Genomic DNA, 16,969 nt, shown 5'->3' with positions numbered 1-16,969 from the left:
TCAATGGTACTAAATGGTCATCATCAGAGAATGGGTGTTCGGTAGGGCCAGGGGTCCAGGTTAATCAAGGTGCATTGTTTACATTTCACGGTAGGTAACAGCTGAGTTATCCTAGGTCTAGGGTTTCCCTGACTCAATTCAGACAGATGGTTCCATAATAAAAGCCATATTGAAGCAATCTGAAACAGAGCAATGCTAAGCACTGAAAATGCCAATAAATCAAATCTAGGACAGAGATTGGAAGGGGAAGATGATGGGTTGGGTCAATTGAAATAAAATTTGGAATGATGTTGGACCCAATTGGTATAACCGGACACAATTGCAGAGATGTAAACGGATCAAATACGGATTGGATTTGGATATTACTTGATCGAATACATTTATCTCTAAATGAATATAGATGTGAATTGGATTCAAATTTTTGACTATATGTTTATATTCTTAACTTGTGTAACTTGGATCTTTCTCTTCCCGACGGATATGACAAACACGATTTGCTCTCAATCCATGTCTCTCAATTGTTTTAGCTCTTTTCTTCATTCTGTAAAATCTGTCGAAACTTCAAGAACCCACAAGATCATCCATTAGTTATTTTGTTTTTTGTTTTTTATTATTATTATTATTATTATAAGCTATAGTTGATTATTTATTTGGATCAGATAATTGTTTTCTGAATTATTCAAATTTGGATTTGGATATATATGTGAATCGAATTCAAATTTTTAACTATCTGTTTACATCCCTAGACTCAAAATCTAAGATTTCCATTTATTACAATTATTTTGACTTTTGATAATCAATCAAATCTTTCATTCACTAATACCGGATCTCCATAATACGGAACAATTTTTTTATCTTCTTCCCCCCAAACCCTTCCCACTTTGGGGTAACCCCCCAAAGCCAAAGATTCACTTCCTGGTTTTCTTAACAAGCTACAATCTTGGACACTTGAGCATTTTGAGATTTTTTTTCCCTTTTTTAATAGTAGCACTGAGATGAATGCCAAGCCGAGTTAGGCTATTTTTATAACTAAAATCAGGTCTTATCCAGTTTTAGTTTTAGCACTTTTTTAACTCTTCTGTTTGTCAGTACCATAATAGACCTTTTGCATCACCCAAGAAAAAAAAAAAAAAAACCATAACTGTTAATAATAATTTCCCCCCTATATATAGTCTCTCAACCATGTGTTTGACCTATCAAATGACCTTTTTCTTTATAATATTTTGGCTTCTTTTTTTTTTTTTTAAACGATGATTTGGCCTGATTAATCCATGGGTCTATATTGATCCTACAATCATATGGATTGGATCACACTGAAGTTGAACTTTCATCGAAAGCAATAAAGTGCACTAAATATTCTTGTGTGAGTGATCTCAAAGAGGTAAAAAAAATCGAATTTAGAATCACATGCTTCTTAAGGAGAAGGTCCTTTACCAACTTTGTTAGTCCTAGAGATTGATTTTTTTCTTTACGAAACCTTGGGGGATCCCTTCCTGTGCTGGTATTCAGTTTCAAACATTGGAGGAAGGATATTACGAGAAACCTATCAAATAGGTATATTTATGATATTTTATAGGGATTACTATAATAATATGGATAAGGTGCAGGGGGTATTCCTCCACCTCCTCACGGCCTCACCTCCGCCACTCACCATCGTATGATTGAGTTGTGAGGAAGTTCTTCTATTTGTTGTTCAATCTTATCTCCTGAAATTGCAAGAAATTAGCCATTAGTTGTTTCTTTTACTAGTAGAGGATGAATAGGTTGATACATAGTATCACACTTCTTCGAAATTTTGAACTGAAAATTGTGTTGATTGGTTCTTCTAAGAAAAGATAAAACCCTATTTATGGATATCCTTAATGCATGATATGTTTCCGTGAGTTTTACCGAGGTAGCAGCCAAGGAAATGGAGACCGAAGGCAAGAGAATGTTACCTGTTAATGCAAGCATATGCCAGGGCGTGAGAGCATTTTCATTGCCCTATAGGATGGGACAACACAGTCTTTCCACACTACTGTGTTTGGGCATGTCTTTTGCAAGCACAATACCATTCTTTTTCCCTTACATTTTATACAAAAGGGGTTTAATTGCATTGCAAAATGAAATTAATAAATAAAATGGAATGATTTAGAGTTAGTGATATAATCAAATGGAATAATGATTACAAAAGTTTCATTTTTAAGTTTAAATTTTATATTATTTTTCTCATTAATTCCCCTAGCAATAAAAACGTCAAGAAAAAAGAGAAAATATTGCATCTAATTCTGCAGATGTAACAGTTAGTAAAGTTAGCTCCATGGTGCCTTATTCAGCAGGCTACTCTTTACCCATGGGGATGTCTTCTCAGAGAACTACAAAAATACCAAACAACAAAGCCTGTGAGAGTCAAATCACTCCACCTTACTTGGTTGCTACTGCTCTATGCCCCAAGGAAAGTTGAATTTATGACTTTAATTTTGAGTTATTGATCTTTGTCAGCTAAACAACCCCCTTGGCATGTACTTTAGAAATTTTGAAATATCAGAGTGAAAATAAATGTAAAAGTAATCAAAATTGATTGAATCAAAATTAGAAACTTTGAATAGAGATGTTTAAGTAAATATTGGGTAAGTAGGGAGAGAGAGAAAAATTTTCATTTCTTTACCAATCTTCTCTCACCTTCATTGATACTCCTCCACTCATGGTTTGAGGAATCGGATCTAATTGGACTGATATCGGCCTTGATCAATCCTGATTTCTTAGCTGCTACCGTATTGATGGATCAATATGGCCAGAGGGTAAAATGATAAAAGAGAAATCAAGTTTTAACTTCAAATTAGAGGTATTGTTGTCCAATCAAGGCCAACAGAGTAGACCCATGGCCCCATGGGGGGTTGTGGAAGGGCAGCCACCCACACACTTCCAGTAGGAAGATCAGATTCAGAAGTCGAGACTTCAGCAAAATTGATACGTTGCCTTCTAGCATGCGTCTTGATGGATTGTCAATGAGGATACAAATTTAGAAGAGCTAGCCTATTCACAAGGATTTCCTCTAAAACAGAGAGATCCTCTGAATCATTTAGGGGGTGTTTAGTTCGGTAAATCAAATGGTGTATGTATCGGATATGAATGTCAATCTTTTGATAGACATTCTTCTAAATTATGTTTCTTTTTGAAAAATCGTTTGGTTGCCTTAAGGCTAGTACATGTTTCTCACTGGTTGAGGTATTGGCTTCCATAGATAACGCATTTCCGCTTTCTCCTTTTATACTAGGTGGTAAAAAAATTGCTCAAACCTGAGTTTAAGTATTGAGGTAAACTCAGATTTGGAACACATCCTTTGTAATATGGTCATTCATGAGAAGTAGGATGCTCACTTATGATGGTCATCCTAGTGGAACTAAACAACTCCAAAAATTAAGAATTATCCTAAAGTCTGTCATCCCAAAGATTTACTGAACCAAACACCCCCCTTAGAGATCCTCATTCGATACGTATCTTTGGTGCCATTATTCCTAATTTTACAGCTATAGAATTGCACTTTTACCTGATATGGGAAGCAGCATCGGTCACACTACCTGGAAATTCCCTAGACTCACATCTTCTATTCCATTTCTTTTTCTTTATTTAGTACACCATATTTTTTTTTTTTTGTGAGAACCCAAACTATTCATTAGAACGTGGGGGATTAGTGGAAAAAAGGTTATAAAGATCTCTCATCTCAACCACGGAGAGGAAGACGGCTAAACTGTCGTACATGCATCTGATAAGGCCTTCCGAACTAAAGAGTCAGCAACACAGTTGCACTCCCTAGGAATAATCACAAAATTACAAAACATCGAACCCAGCCCCTACACCATAATTTGTAGCGTGATAAGCGGAGAGGTGGCGCAGTTTTAGCCAAATGAATGGCAAAGTCATCCTGTGGCTTTTATCAATAGCGATTTGGTTTGCTGAATTGGATAGCTTTAGATGGCCCAGTTCTTAAATAGTCTGGGCCACAGACTTGGCCTTTTAGAGCCCATGCGGCCTACTAAGCATTCTAATTATTTAGAAATTTCTCATTCATTTATGAATCATGTACAATATTAGCTAGTATTATTATTATTATTTTTTTTGAATAACAGAGGGCCTCCCCGGAAATATTCATTTTGGGGCCAACACGCCATTTTCACTTGGAAGAGGATGGGATCTCTACGGAAAGACAAGGTTGGTGGCAACAGGATTCAAACCTAGGTAAGACACTTCTTGAGGCGTTTTACCCACTACAAATCACCAATGGACCAACCCCCTAGGGATATGTACAATAGTATTGCTTGAAGTTGACCCCTTTACTTGCCTCTGTCAAGTGTCAATTGTTCCTCACACAAATACAATGATCCGTCAGTTACAGTGACGACAAAATCTTCATCTCTATCCTCAACTAAGCAAATCGACCCATCAATTACAATGATTCTTATCATTCAGGATATTTCTCATTTGGGCATCCAAATTTAGAAATGCGTTTTTCCTTTTATTCCAAAGGTGGGGGAGGGGGAACAGTTTGACTAAAGGCTTGGTCTTTGACATAGAGATTGTTTGGCCTATTTCCACTCCATGATTTTTTGAAGCATGTAATTTGGAATCCATGTGTACTACACGTTCTAATCAGTAAAGCTTTGTTTATCAAAATAATAATAATAAATAAATAAATAAAGGGATGTGTCTCATCTAGCATCAGATTCGGCTAAGATTATAGCAAGAGAGAATGTGTTTCCTTCAGGAAATTCACAAGGCAACTTCACCAAATGAGAATTTGTTCCCAATGAATGAGATGCTCACCCAGTGTACCTCTTGTCTATGCTTAACAATGGAATCATGGGAACACAGAGAATCTAGCAACAGCTTAGATTGTAGAGCAGAAGATTTATTTATATCAATCTCCTCTTGTGACAAAAACCCAAAAACAATACATCCTTTTGGAAGTAACCCTTGTGAACAATTATTATTTTAGGTGAAGAGAAGAAGATTTGAAGTGTTCCTTGCTAAATCTCTTGACACAAATAATGGAAGAGGATCCTGAAAAAAGAGGAAGTAATAAAAGCAACAAGGGTTTGTTGCAGACAGATGAGTTATATCAGGTATTCATTCTTCCATGTCCTTTGGGCTGATCTTAATATTTTGTTTTACATTGTTTCATTGTTGAATCCATTATGTTTCTTGTTGTTGTAGTATATATTGGAGACTAGTGTCTACCCACGAGAAGCAGAGCCTCTCAAGGAGTTAAGGGACGCTACAGCATATCATCCAAGGTAAGATCAATTAAGTAATCTAAGGTTGTCCACTGAGTGTATTACTCAAATAAAAGGTGACTCCTATTTGGAAAATTTCTCGTGTTGGGGGTCGATGTCTTGTATTCCTAGTCAGTTGATTCTGATAGGCCATTAAGAGGTCATAGGGCTCGAGGCCTAGAGGAATTGGCTCATGTTACACATTAATTTCATTCCTACGGTCTTCGATGAACTGGCAGTCCATGGCCGGAAACTTTTTGAGGGCTATATGGGTATTTCCATAAAGTGTACCTATGTAGGGTTTCACTAAATATTTGAATCGAGATGTATGTTTCATTTTATATCATCTGAGAGGCATGACGACAAGTGGCTGTAACCTATTCTCCATTGTAGGTAATCTTGTTGAAACATTTAAATCTTTGGGTTATGTGATTTCCATTTTTTCTAAATTGTTGTAGGTTCTCATTTGCTTCATCTCCATACAAACACACACACACACATGAAATGAAGGGGTTCATGTCCAACTAAGCACAATTTACTACTCTCCCATTCTTAAACCTAATTACAGAAACAGAAAATTCCAATTTACTGTGACATTGCAGCATATACACAACATATAATGAATTGAATTGGTCTCCTCGCGTGTCCTGCAGGAGATTGATGGGTACTGCACCTGATGCAGGGCTTTTGATTAGCTTACTATTGAAGCTTGTTGATGCAAAGAAGACTATTGAGATTGGAGTTTTCACAGGATACTCTCTCCTCCTCACAGCTCTTTCCATCCCTGCCGATGGCAAAGTCCTCTCTCTCTCTCTCTCTCTCAAACTATAAATGTATATAATGTTAGGGACATGGGTATAACTGACTCATCCTTAAAAGCTATTAGTTAAGGAGAGGGTGCCTAAGTACTTATAAGTCTTCACATTAGGCTACTCGCATCCAATGTGGGATTATAACTTCCGTCTTTTGCATAGAACTCCAGCATATAATTCCTCATCCTACATGATTTGAGCATCCTCAAAAATCTTGCAGGTCATAGCCATAGATATAGATCGAGAAGCATATGAGATAGGATTGCCAATAATTCAAAGAGCTGGTGTTGAACACAAGATCAACTTCGTCGAGGCTCCTGCTCTCCTAGTTCTTAATAAACTATTGGAAGAAGAAGAAGAAGTAAACATCATAACATTCATACTATCCTCAAACCTTAACTTTCCCCTTAACTGGTCTTTCATATCCAAAGCTTGATTTTTTATGTGTTTTCTGTTTTTGGGTCTTACTGCAGTCTGACAAAGAAGACTCATTTGACTATGCCTATGTAGACGCAGACAAGGATAACTACAAGAACTATCATGAGAAGTTAATGAAATTGGTGAGGGTTGGAGGTATAATTATCTATGACAACACACTATGGGGAGGCACAGTTGCCTTGCCTGAGTCTGTCATCCCTGAGCACAGAAAGTACCTCAGGGAACACATAATTGAGTTTAACAAGTTACTCTCAAGTGACCCTCGCATTCAAATATCTCAAATTCCAGTTGGTGATGGAGCCACAATATGCAGACGTCTCTATTGATATTCATGCTTTGATGCTATGAATGGTGACAATAGAAGTTTGATTTACTATTTGAACTTCTTGCTTTACACATCTTCTCACTTTAAATTCCATGGTAGTGTCTGATCATAAGAGGAAGTGAATGGCATAGGAGACCTCCAACTTGCTCTTAGCTACCAATGTTGTAACCGTTGGATATTAAGTACTACTCTTAATGCATATGAATTAGGGAGAGAAGGCTTTTTAGTATATATTTCTTGTACTTCTCATCACCAAATACAAATGTTTAAATCCTCTGTACTTCTGATTTACAGAGCTTTAAGCCACAATCTTCACACCACAAAACAATATACATTCTTCTTAACTTTACCAAAAAAAAAAAAATCTGAATGTTCTTTTGCTATGTAGATGATCCTAGACCATAATTTTGTGGTACATATGTTACTTACTTTGGGAGAACTCAAGCTTATAAACCGACTTATAAGGTGAGGAAAGCCAAGATCATATTAATCCACATCAAATCCCTTTTGTAACTAATGTGGAATCAGCCTCCATATGGTTTACATATGATCGTAACATACCCCCACATTTCTGAATCAATGTCCATGATGGCCCACTCCGATCAGGTAGTCATTTCTAAGCGGCTCTACTCCACTGGCGATAGGTAATCCTTTCTTAACTGCTTCACTCTGGCATAGGTCACACCTTCCAGACGAGGATTGGCTGCTCCGATACCTCTGTTACAAACCTTAGGAGAACCTAACCCCATAAACCAGCTTATAAGGTGAGGGAATTTAAGACCATATTAACCTACACCATATCCCTTTCATTGACCAGCCCCCCAATATGACCGATATAGGATCATAACATCATACTCCTTCAGTCTCTCTTCGTACATTTCATTCTTCTATGCTATTTCGTTGTCTTATTTTTTATTTTTTTTCTTTTCTGGAAGATATAAAGAATAGTAAATACGGTATTCACGTCAAATATAAAAATAAGGGCAAGAGAATGCTATCCACTTGCCTAGCCACTGTGCTAGCACGTAGACCAATGGGAGACCGCACGGAACCATCTTCAGCGCATGGGGTGGGTTGTGCCTGCCTGCGTCTAGGCATAGACACACATAATGGGTAGCTCCTTTTTCCCTAAAAATAAAAATATTGAAATTTGCTCTTTCTGTGGATCACAATTTTGTGGCAGATGAATATTCCCTCCTGGCTCTTTTATTCCATATAATTGGTGAGCTGATGTCCATCTTCATTATTATCGCCACATAAACCTCTACGGTACTGGTTGTTAGATAATTGTGCTAGTTGGGAATAAAAACTATAGATCAAGGGATTAATGGCATCCATTAAAATTGAGTAGAAACATATTTAAAGCATATGAATAGGCCAAGTAGGAGGGCATCTTGTGTCTTTAAACGCCCAGAAGAATAACTCAAAAAGTAGTGTGAAAATCATACTCTGTCTACACCAATCCAAAAAATGACTTCAAATTGGTTAGAGGAAATGTCGATTGAAATGATTACTGACTCATTGAATCAAAGTAGCATCAAATAAAAATATTGGTGGAAGTAGTTGGAAAGATGGACAAACTCATGAAAGTACCTTTAGTAGTAGAGAGAGAGAGATGCTATGGCTCTTCACTTGCTTCCTAATGTCCTTTCTTTCATCACTTTCATGCCTTCGATTCAATTTTGAATAACAAGGATAAAAAAAATAAAAATAAAAATAAAAATAGATAAAAATAAAAATAAAAATAAAAATTCTAATATTTAGTAGTGAAGAGATTGAATAGCCACCCTTAGCCAAGTGGTAAGGACTTCAGCTGTTAATGGTAGAAACTTGGGATCGAAACCCAGTTAATGTGGTGGGTTTGGTTGGATATCATATGAAATTGAGAAAGGACCGATTTAAAATGATTGGTTGTGAATCACTATTCAAATAAATTCTTGGGAATCATTACAAGTAATTTATCAAATTTAGATAGACCCATTGAAAAGATTGTTAGAAGGTCATGTAGTCAACTTCAGTTCAAATTGAATTGAACTCTCAACTACTAATACGACTAGTGGGTAGTCAAATTGGATTGAAAATAATAATAAAGAAGCAAGATATAACCCAAGAGGGGGGTGGATTGAAAATCCAAAGTCTATGTGCATTAATTTAGAGAATGAAGTAAGCTATTGTATTTGGTATCCTATTTTGATCAGGCAGATCGAATGGGCAATGGTGCGGTCAAAATGAAGGACATTTTGTTACACTCGAGCCTAAATTCAGTCTAATTTGAATTTTTTATAATAGATGATACACAGGATAGCATTAGTATTGGTGATTTGTGGACAAAATCAGTCTGCTATTTGGAGGGACGGGATGACCCCTCGTACTTGTGCGGATGTTGCAGAAAGAACTAGAAGGGTTATAGGCCTTCTAAGGTTTGGTGGTAAGTGACCTAAACCCCATCCTCAGACCTTGTATGCATAGTAGGGCTTCACCATATAACCATGCTCATATCTTATATGCATAGTAGGACATCATCATATAGCAATGCACAAAACCCCTAGGAGACCCACTTAGGATTAGGCAAAGGAGTTGTAGGGAATTCTATACAGCAGCAAAAATGAGGTCACCAGTTATCCCACCGGTTGATCACTGGTGAATCTGTTGTCCCAAATTGTATTATTTGACTGTGGGAACACACACTGTTTAGAAAGTAACCCTTCTGCCCTTGTCCCTACACAACATGGGATCCAGCTACTCCCTTCATACACCTTGTGAGGTCAAGATGGTGGACCATCGTGGCCTGAAAACTACGTTAAATCATTTAACAGAACCTCACTAGGCAGGTAAACAGACCCTAGTGAGCCTGACCTATAAATAGAAAAATGAGCTTTTGAAGCTCATTATTACAACCTTAAAATTGTGGAAGGGAGAGAAAGAAGGAGAAGTAAGAGGAGGAGCATTTAGCTACTCCCCCTTGGTTGCCAACTCTTACCCAGGTAAGGGAGCTCACTCTTGCCACTATTTCCCTCATTTTGGGTTTGGGTAGACCTAGGTTTGGGAATTTTTCCGGGTTGGTAATGTACACCTCAACCCCATTGACCATAGGCAGCTGGTGTAGTGTGCATTGCACCTGCTCACACTCTTCCCGAGCTTCAAATGGTGTTTTCCAAGCTCCGGAGACACCCACAACTCAAGCTTGGGTTTGGGGTTTCGGTCAAAGAATCGACGTAACTTCCGTTTTGCACGGTGGAATCATGATCAACTAGACCCTAATGAAAAGGTGGATTAACCCTCTATAAATCCCATAGAACCAAATCCAGCCATAAGAATTGAGGTGTTTCAATTCAGAGGTGAAGATTGCTTTCTGAACTGCCAGTGGTAAATCACACTAGTAGATCACCTATCTACTGAGACATCTACTAGTGGATGATCCGACAGAAGACAAGCTTCTGTTTTGGCCACTGGTAGATTAAGCATGTGAGTGACCATCTACTGATGACATCTATCGGTGCATTGTTTGAGGAAGAATTTCAAGACCAACTATTGATTAGGTCACTGGTTGATCCCACCGGTTGATCAATGATCTACTGGTGGCATCTATTGGTGGATCCTATTGAATAGTTTTCCAGTTCTTTTCTTGGATTTCTTGGAGAACTTCTTAGGGACCTTAGGGACACTTTTGAACAATGTGTCACATATATGATTAGACCAAAGACATTCACTTCCAGTGAGGTCTAGCGGGGTTGCTTCGGGCATTCATTTATGGGAAATTTTCACCAAGTCTCTAGGACTAGGTGAGTGGGTGGTCTGACTTTCTTTTGAGGAGTGTTACTTTGTAGAAGTGTTGCATGTAACTTCATACACTTGTCTTAAAATGATAACCTCATGTATGCTTATTTATGATTGATTTTGAATGTTTTTATATAAAATTTCTATTGTTGTTGTGTGAATGGGTGGAATCTAGTGTGGCCGAGGGAAATTCTGGTATCGTGATTCGCCATACATATTGTGTACATATTAAAGCTAAGATTGGAAATGGGTTTCGAGTGATCAACGGATGATTTTGGTATTGTATTCGTCATACTAAACTGTATATTGGTAGAACTAGGCTTGGAAATGGGTAGCGGTGTGGCTAATGGATGATTTTGGTACTGTATTCGCCATACTAATTATATCATTATGCAATGTCATGTATATAACGACATATGGTTAGGATGAATTACCTTGTGCTACGACCCCTTACCAACAGGAGTTAGGTGTTGGACAACCCATAGTGATAGGTCTGATGAGACTTTCTAGAATGCTACATCTATGATACAATGTGATTAGTATAAGAGGTAAACCGAGCCCAGGTGATCGATGGATGATTTCAAGACTGTGGGTGCTAGGAAGAGGTTATTGGGGGTTTGTTGGGCGACCAAGGGCAAATTTTGGGACCATGTGCTTCTATTTGCAGCTAGTGTTTGTATCATTGGGTGACCGATGAATGATTCCAGGGCCAGGGATACTGCCTAATGTGTTGCAGTTGCCTTTTACCCAATGATTTAGTTATTTGCTTGGTGGATAATGAAATGAACTACATTATGCACCAAATTATGGACTATATGTATTTGTTTGCATGTTCCCCATCCCTTACTAAGCTTAGTGAAGCTCACACCACATGCATATCCCTTTTTAGATGATGAAGCAAGTACGGTCTACCTTTGAGCAGCGACACTTCCTACTCTATGGTGAGTATGGTGGAGACTGGTGGAATCCAGAGGCTGAGGAGCACAATGTGGATTGTGCTAGCGATGACTGTGCTTATAGTGCGTATAATCCAGAATATGTGTTGTCCATTGTCATTGCCTTGTTTTTAGATGTTATGCTCTTTTGATACAGTATTGTATGTGTCAGTCATATAATTAATGGAGGATAAACTTGTTAGTTTACAATTTAAGTAGCCCAAGTAATGGCAACATGAACAACTCTAAGCAACCCAGGCAACGTTGGGGCATGCACAATTTCAATACCCCAAACAATGGCAATGTAAGCGAACATACTTACATTTTAAGCATTCAATTAGAGACATCATGCAAGTACGCTTCATCTACAATTTTACTACCTAAGGTTCTATAGCCAATACAATTACTGACGGGAATTCTTCAAACCTTAACAACTACAAAACCCAGGGTGCCTTGGTAGATACAACTACCAATGGGAATTTTCAAAATATTCAAAATTTTGAAATCCTAAGGGTTTTGCAATATTTGGAATGATAGCTCCTGAAAAAAAATCTATACAATGTTGAATATCACTTATGGGTGGAAGACCGGATGGAAGTTCTTCCGGAGCAACATCCTTAAACTCTTGAATAAGGGGTTGCACTTAAGAAGGGATGACATAGTTTGCTTCATTTTTTTCTAACACCACAAGGGCATAAGCTACCTTCTATGGCCTTATCAACTTCAGATTTTGAGAGTAAATTATTTCCCTCCCCTTTTGAAGGTTTAGGATTTCTCTCTATTTTGGATGGACCCAAAGTGACTTTAATTCCATCTTTCTTAAAAGTGTAAGTATTCTTGAACCCATCATGCTTAGTTTTTCTATCAAATTGCCAAGGCCTCCCAAGAAGCAAATGATAAGCATCCATGGAAACAACATCACACCATACTTCATCATTACATTTTTTCCCAATGGAAAATTGAATAAGGCATCTTTTATCTACTTTTACCTCATTTCCTTTGCGAAGCCATGAAAGCTTGTAAGGTTATGGATGCTTCTCCGTCTTGAGTTACAATTTCTCCACCATTGTTGTAGCTACAATATTTTCACAACTTCCTCCATCAATGATGACAATACACACTTTTCCATGAGAGGTGCATCTAGTGTGAAATATATTGTTATGTAGCCATGTTTCTTCTTCAATAGGGGTTGTATTCAAAATTCGATGAAGGATTAGAGACTCTCCTTGATCTCTATAGACAACTATACAAGTGATTATTCTTTTCGGGCTAGAAAAAGAATAAAAAGAATAATGGATTAGAACTGAACTGAGATGCAAAATCAGCCCATCTGCAGTTATCCCAAGGGTATAAGGAATATTTCAAATGTCAACAAAAATCGATGGACCACATCCTTAAGTGATTGAAGATTCGTTTTTGGTAACAACAACTACCTAGCACAGTTAGTGAGTTGTGGTGTGCAAAATCCCTTGCTTATTAGGAGGTCTCAAGTTCCAACCTCTTAGCTGCCATTTTGTTGAGTTTTTTTTTAGAAGATTTTCTCTCTCTTACTCATCACTAAAAGGAGGTCGGCCAAGATGGTTGTACGCAAGTTTGAAGAAGAAAGAGAAAAAATAGAAAAGAAGAAGAGAAGCCAGTACAACTACCACTAGTATTTTTTACCTTTTATCCTCAATATCTCTTGGTTTTCAATAACACCCAATATGTTTTAAACCCTATTTGGTTTTGATTTCGATGATGTTTTACCGATACCATCTCGTTTTTGATATTTTTACCATGTGTTTACATCAGTACCCTTGAGCACGATACCAAAAAGTTTTTCTCACCCAACGAAGTGTCTGTCTAGAAATCACTTCTTTGACTTTTAATTGTTTCACATCCTTAGTTAAAGAGAGGCATTCTGTAGACACCACATTTTGTTACCCCTATAAGGGTTGTGCAATGATGAGATGTGAGCCCCTTAAGGCATGGATGGTTCATGTATTAACGGTCGAAGCTTTATCTCGCACCTAGGTAGTAGTATACTTTTGCTTCCATGCTGGCATAGGAATGTTAAAATTAACAAAAATATTTTCAAATATGGTTAATGGCTTTGATATGCTTAGAATTGACCAAGACCACCCAGCAGACCACATATCGATTCCAAATTGAGAAAAAATCCAATTGGACCAAAACTCCCTAAGTTAACGTGACCCAAAGTTGAATAGACTCAGAGTTGACGTCGAATGCATTATGACCAACAGTATCAACACATAGGCCGATGTTGACCAGATCCCAACCATGTCGGCCAAAATACCAATTCTACAGGTGTCTATGATTTTGTAGGGATTGTTTAATTCTACCAAATTAAATCACGAGCAAATCTCTTACGTTGACACCCAAGGGGTGTATCTAGACACACTCTATGACCCTAGGACACCTAGAAGACTGTAGATACACATATGACAAATGTGTTAATTGTCCACACCCCATGGGAATATACAATTCCCATAAATAGACCCAAATCTCTCTCTTAGCAAGGAAGGAGATCAGACCCTTACATAGAAGCAATCTTATACCTTCCTTGGTGACTAAGGAACCTCTCAACTATAAATATATTACTCCTCCCACGTTTTGGGGATCCGAACATGCGTACCACATATTCTCTGCAGACATACGTATACATATTGGATACCCTCAGTCAAAGCTGCCAAGATTCACACACTGGAATTGTAAGGAACTGCTACTGAACTTTGCACCATTTTGAGCTTGCACTGATCATACCTGAATACACACCCTTCCAACCAAGTAGCAACCTTCACGAAATTTGTAGAGGAGTAAGTCTTCTACATTTTCCTTTTTATATATCTTCATTCTGAGTTTTACGCTCTCGTTTACCATATTTTTACTAAGCACAACTCATTGTTGTCCGAAGTAGGGTAGTAGTGAAGTGCATCAAGTTATATTCCTTTCAATAGGGATTTCACAAAGATTCCTTCTTCAAAATTTTATTTATGTTGTAATCTAGTTACTATACAATTTTAATAATTTTTTAATTTTATTTGCTATTTTTACCGGTTTTATACCTTTCTGACCAGTGCTAACCTGAGATTTTCCTTCAAAGAATCTCGGATTGTAGGCCTGCTAAATACTTTTTTCCGAGGTCTTTTGCACAACATTCCTCTTTCAAAATTGTTTTACATGGTGTACTCTACCGAACCTAATTTTAACAAAATTTTCAATTTTCTACCGAATGTTTTCTCGTTGTTGTTCCTTCTTTTTAGTATATTTGTTCAATACATCTTCAATCATTCAATTTTTTTTTTTTTTTTTTCATTAACTTTGTTATGTTGTATTTATATGATTCATATGTTCAATATTGATTGTATGCAAATGACCCCTAACCCTATGTTCAATTCCATTTACACCATGCTCCATGAATACTAGGCTAGCTTCGTCATTATTTTCCATTATCCAGCATGCTTGCTTTACATTCCATATACTAACCATGAAGAACAGCCGGATACAAGTATGTGGATTTGAACCCATCTCTTTCCCTTTTCGGTCATGTTACATTTTCAATGCGTGTGTGAATTAAAATGCTTGTATTTGCTCTAAACTTAAACGGTCCAAACAAAAAATTGTGTATCAGACCTAGGGTAGAGTCTGATTTTTACCGAGTGGACCGAGGTGCCTAACCCCTTCCTTTGACCGCAACCTAACATGAACCCTAAAAAATGGTTAGATAGTTAGATGGATTCATTTCAAATTCAATTTCAATCATATGAGTTATAAACCCTAATCTAAGTGGTGACTCATATTCAATAGAGAGATCGATGATTTCCCCCATCAAGGGCCCAGTTCCTCACACCCATGTGGAAGGATTATTTGGTTGTTTCAATCATTTTATATAGGGAAATTTACATAAACCTCCACTGAGGTTTGACCCAATTACATTTATTGCCCTAATGTTTCAAAAATTATAGATCAACCTAGTACACATAACATTGTGAGTGAGTTTTGTGGTTTGATCTATTAAGTCATGCCATATTTGTTTGATGCCCACAATACCCTTCTTTGTTCTATTCAACCTTCTAATGAACTAAAGACATCTTCGTCTTCTCCGGAAAAGAAAGTTTACATCTAATCGTCTCTTCTTCTCTGACGATTTGGTAGGTTGTGTATCTCTTAACTGAGCTTTTATAAGCATATAAACATTTCAAACAACCCAACCCTATCGGGTTCACACTCAGGCCCAACCCTGCAAGGCTCAAGGTTGGCTCGGGTTGGGCCAGGTTGACCCTGGCTAGTCCTGTATTTTTTTTTTTTTTTCCTACAAAGGGTCATAAATGTTAAGCCTATACTTACTAGGGGAGATGTTAAGACTATGGCTAGCGCTTGTCCACTCCTGATCCATAAATTTGCAGCAAGCAAGGTTGTCAATTTGGTTATAAAATAGACCTTTTAATCGCCTGGCATCACCACATCTCCCAGAAACTAAATAGGCCAAATTTTGGTACAATTCTTCATGATTAATATTGTATCTAAAGTTCATATCAATACTTTACTAGAGACACAAAGACAACCTATATAAAGAATAGGAGAGAAACAATTTGGCCATTTGGTCATTTGGCTCAATAGATAAGAGTATGTGGCTTGTGTAACACATGATGTGAGTTGAAGTCATACAAACAGCTTATGTAATGCTTGTGCAACACATAATGTGGGCCTAGGAAAATGGGAACACTACATAGGTTGGACCGTGCCGGGCTGGGCCTAGGTCTCAACCTAAGCCCGGTTGGACTATGCGAGGGTTGACCCTTATAATCAGGTTAGACAAGATTGGGGCTCAGGGAGGGGTAGGATGGGTTCCAGCCCTTAGGGCCAAACTTACACCCCTATCACTCATAGTGTTAGTGTGCTGGATTGATTTGTAATTATTGAAACACGAGAAGGGTGGATGTAATTGGATCTACCTCAGGGGAAGTATATGTAAATTTCTTATATATATAATCCATTTTTCCTCCTAAAAAACTCAATCATTTCACCCGATTTAATTAGAATTTAAACAAGTACATATTGACTAGCCATGCATTACTTTCATCCATTTTTCAAAAAAATAAAAATAAAAAATAAAAAATAAAAAAACCTTAAATTTTAAGAAGTCTGAGATTGCTGTTTTACTAGCAAAAACAACTCTGCTGGAACTTAATTTTGATGTGGATGGAGGGAGTCCACATCTTCTCCAACGAGCGATGAGATGCAGTGAATATTAAACATCTGAGAACATCTAAGCACATGCCCCAAGGGGCTCCAAGCCACCCGATGCTCACTGCATCAGTGCAGTGGCTACAGACGATTTTCACTAAGATGGAGGACAGTGGGCCTAGTTGCCACAAAATTTAAGCTTAGCCAACCTACAACAGATACAGGGCCACACAGAAAGGCTTG

General features: G+C 37.6%; 1 protein-coding gene and 1 long non-coding RNA gene across 3 annotated transcripts; both read left to right on the top strand.

The window, feature by feature from the left end:
* Positions 1-4,770: 4,770 nt before the first annotated feature.
* LOC122062536 (probable caffeoyl-CoA O-methyltransferase At4g26220) lies at positions 4,771-7,111 on the top strand. 2 transcript variants are annotated; one of them, XM_042626175.1, is made up of 5 exons: positions 4,771-5,102; positions 5,194-5,273; positions 5,906-6,050; positions 6,285-6,425; positions 6,538-7,111. In XM_042626175.1, the coding sequence occupies exons 1-5, from the start codon at positions 5,028-5,030 to the stop codon at positions 6,826-6,828; spliced, it is 732 nt and encodes a 243-aa protein (XP_042482109.1). In that variant the 5' UTR covers positions 4,771-5,027; the 3' UTR covers positions 6,829-7,111. The 2 variants fall into 2 exon arrangements, with proteins under 2 accessions (XP_042482109.1, XP_042482110.1); XM_042626176.1 differs by having other exon boundaries at positions 4,772-5,102; positions 6,285-6,422.
* Positions 7,112-9,720: 2,609 nt separating this feature from the next.
* Positions 9,721-11,749, top strand: LOC122062528. Its single transcript, XR_006135000.1, has 2 exons — positions 9,721-9,811; positions 11,494-11,749. It is a non-coding gene; the product is annotated as an uncharacterized LOC122062528 (long non-coding RNA).
* The last annotated feature ends 5,220 nt before the right edge of the window (positions 11,750-16,969 follow it).

This window comes from Macadamia integrifolia, unplaced genomic scaffold, assembly GCF_013358625.1.
Source record: "Macadamia integrifolia cultivar HAES 741 unplaced genomic scaffold, SCU_Mint_v3 scaffold1063, whole genome shotgun sequence".
Classification (NCBI taxonomy): domain Eukaryota; kingdom Viridiplantae; phylum Streptophyta; class Magnoliopsida; order Proteales; family Proteaceae; genus Macadamia; species Macadamia integrifolia.
Note: the sequence above shows the minus strand (reverse complement) of the source record. Positions and strands in the feature narration are given on the sequence as shown.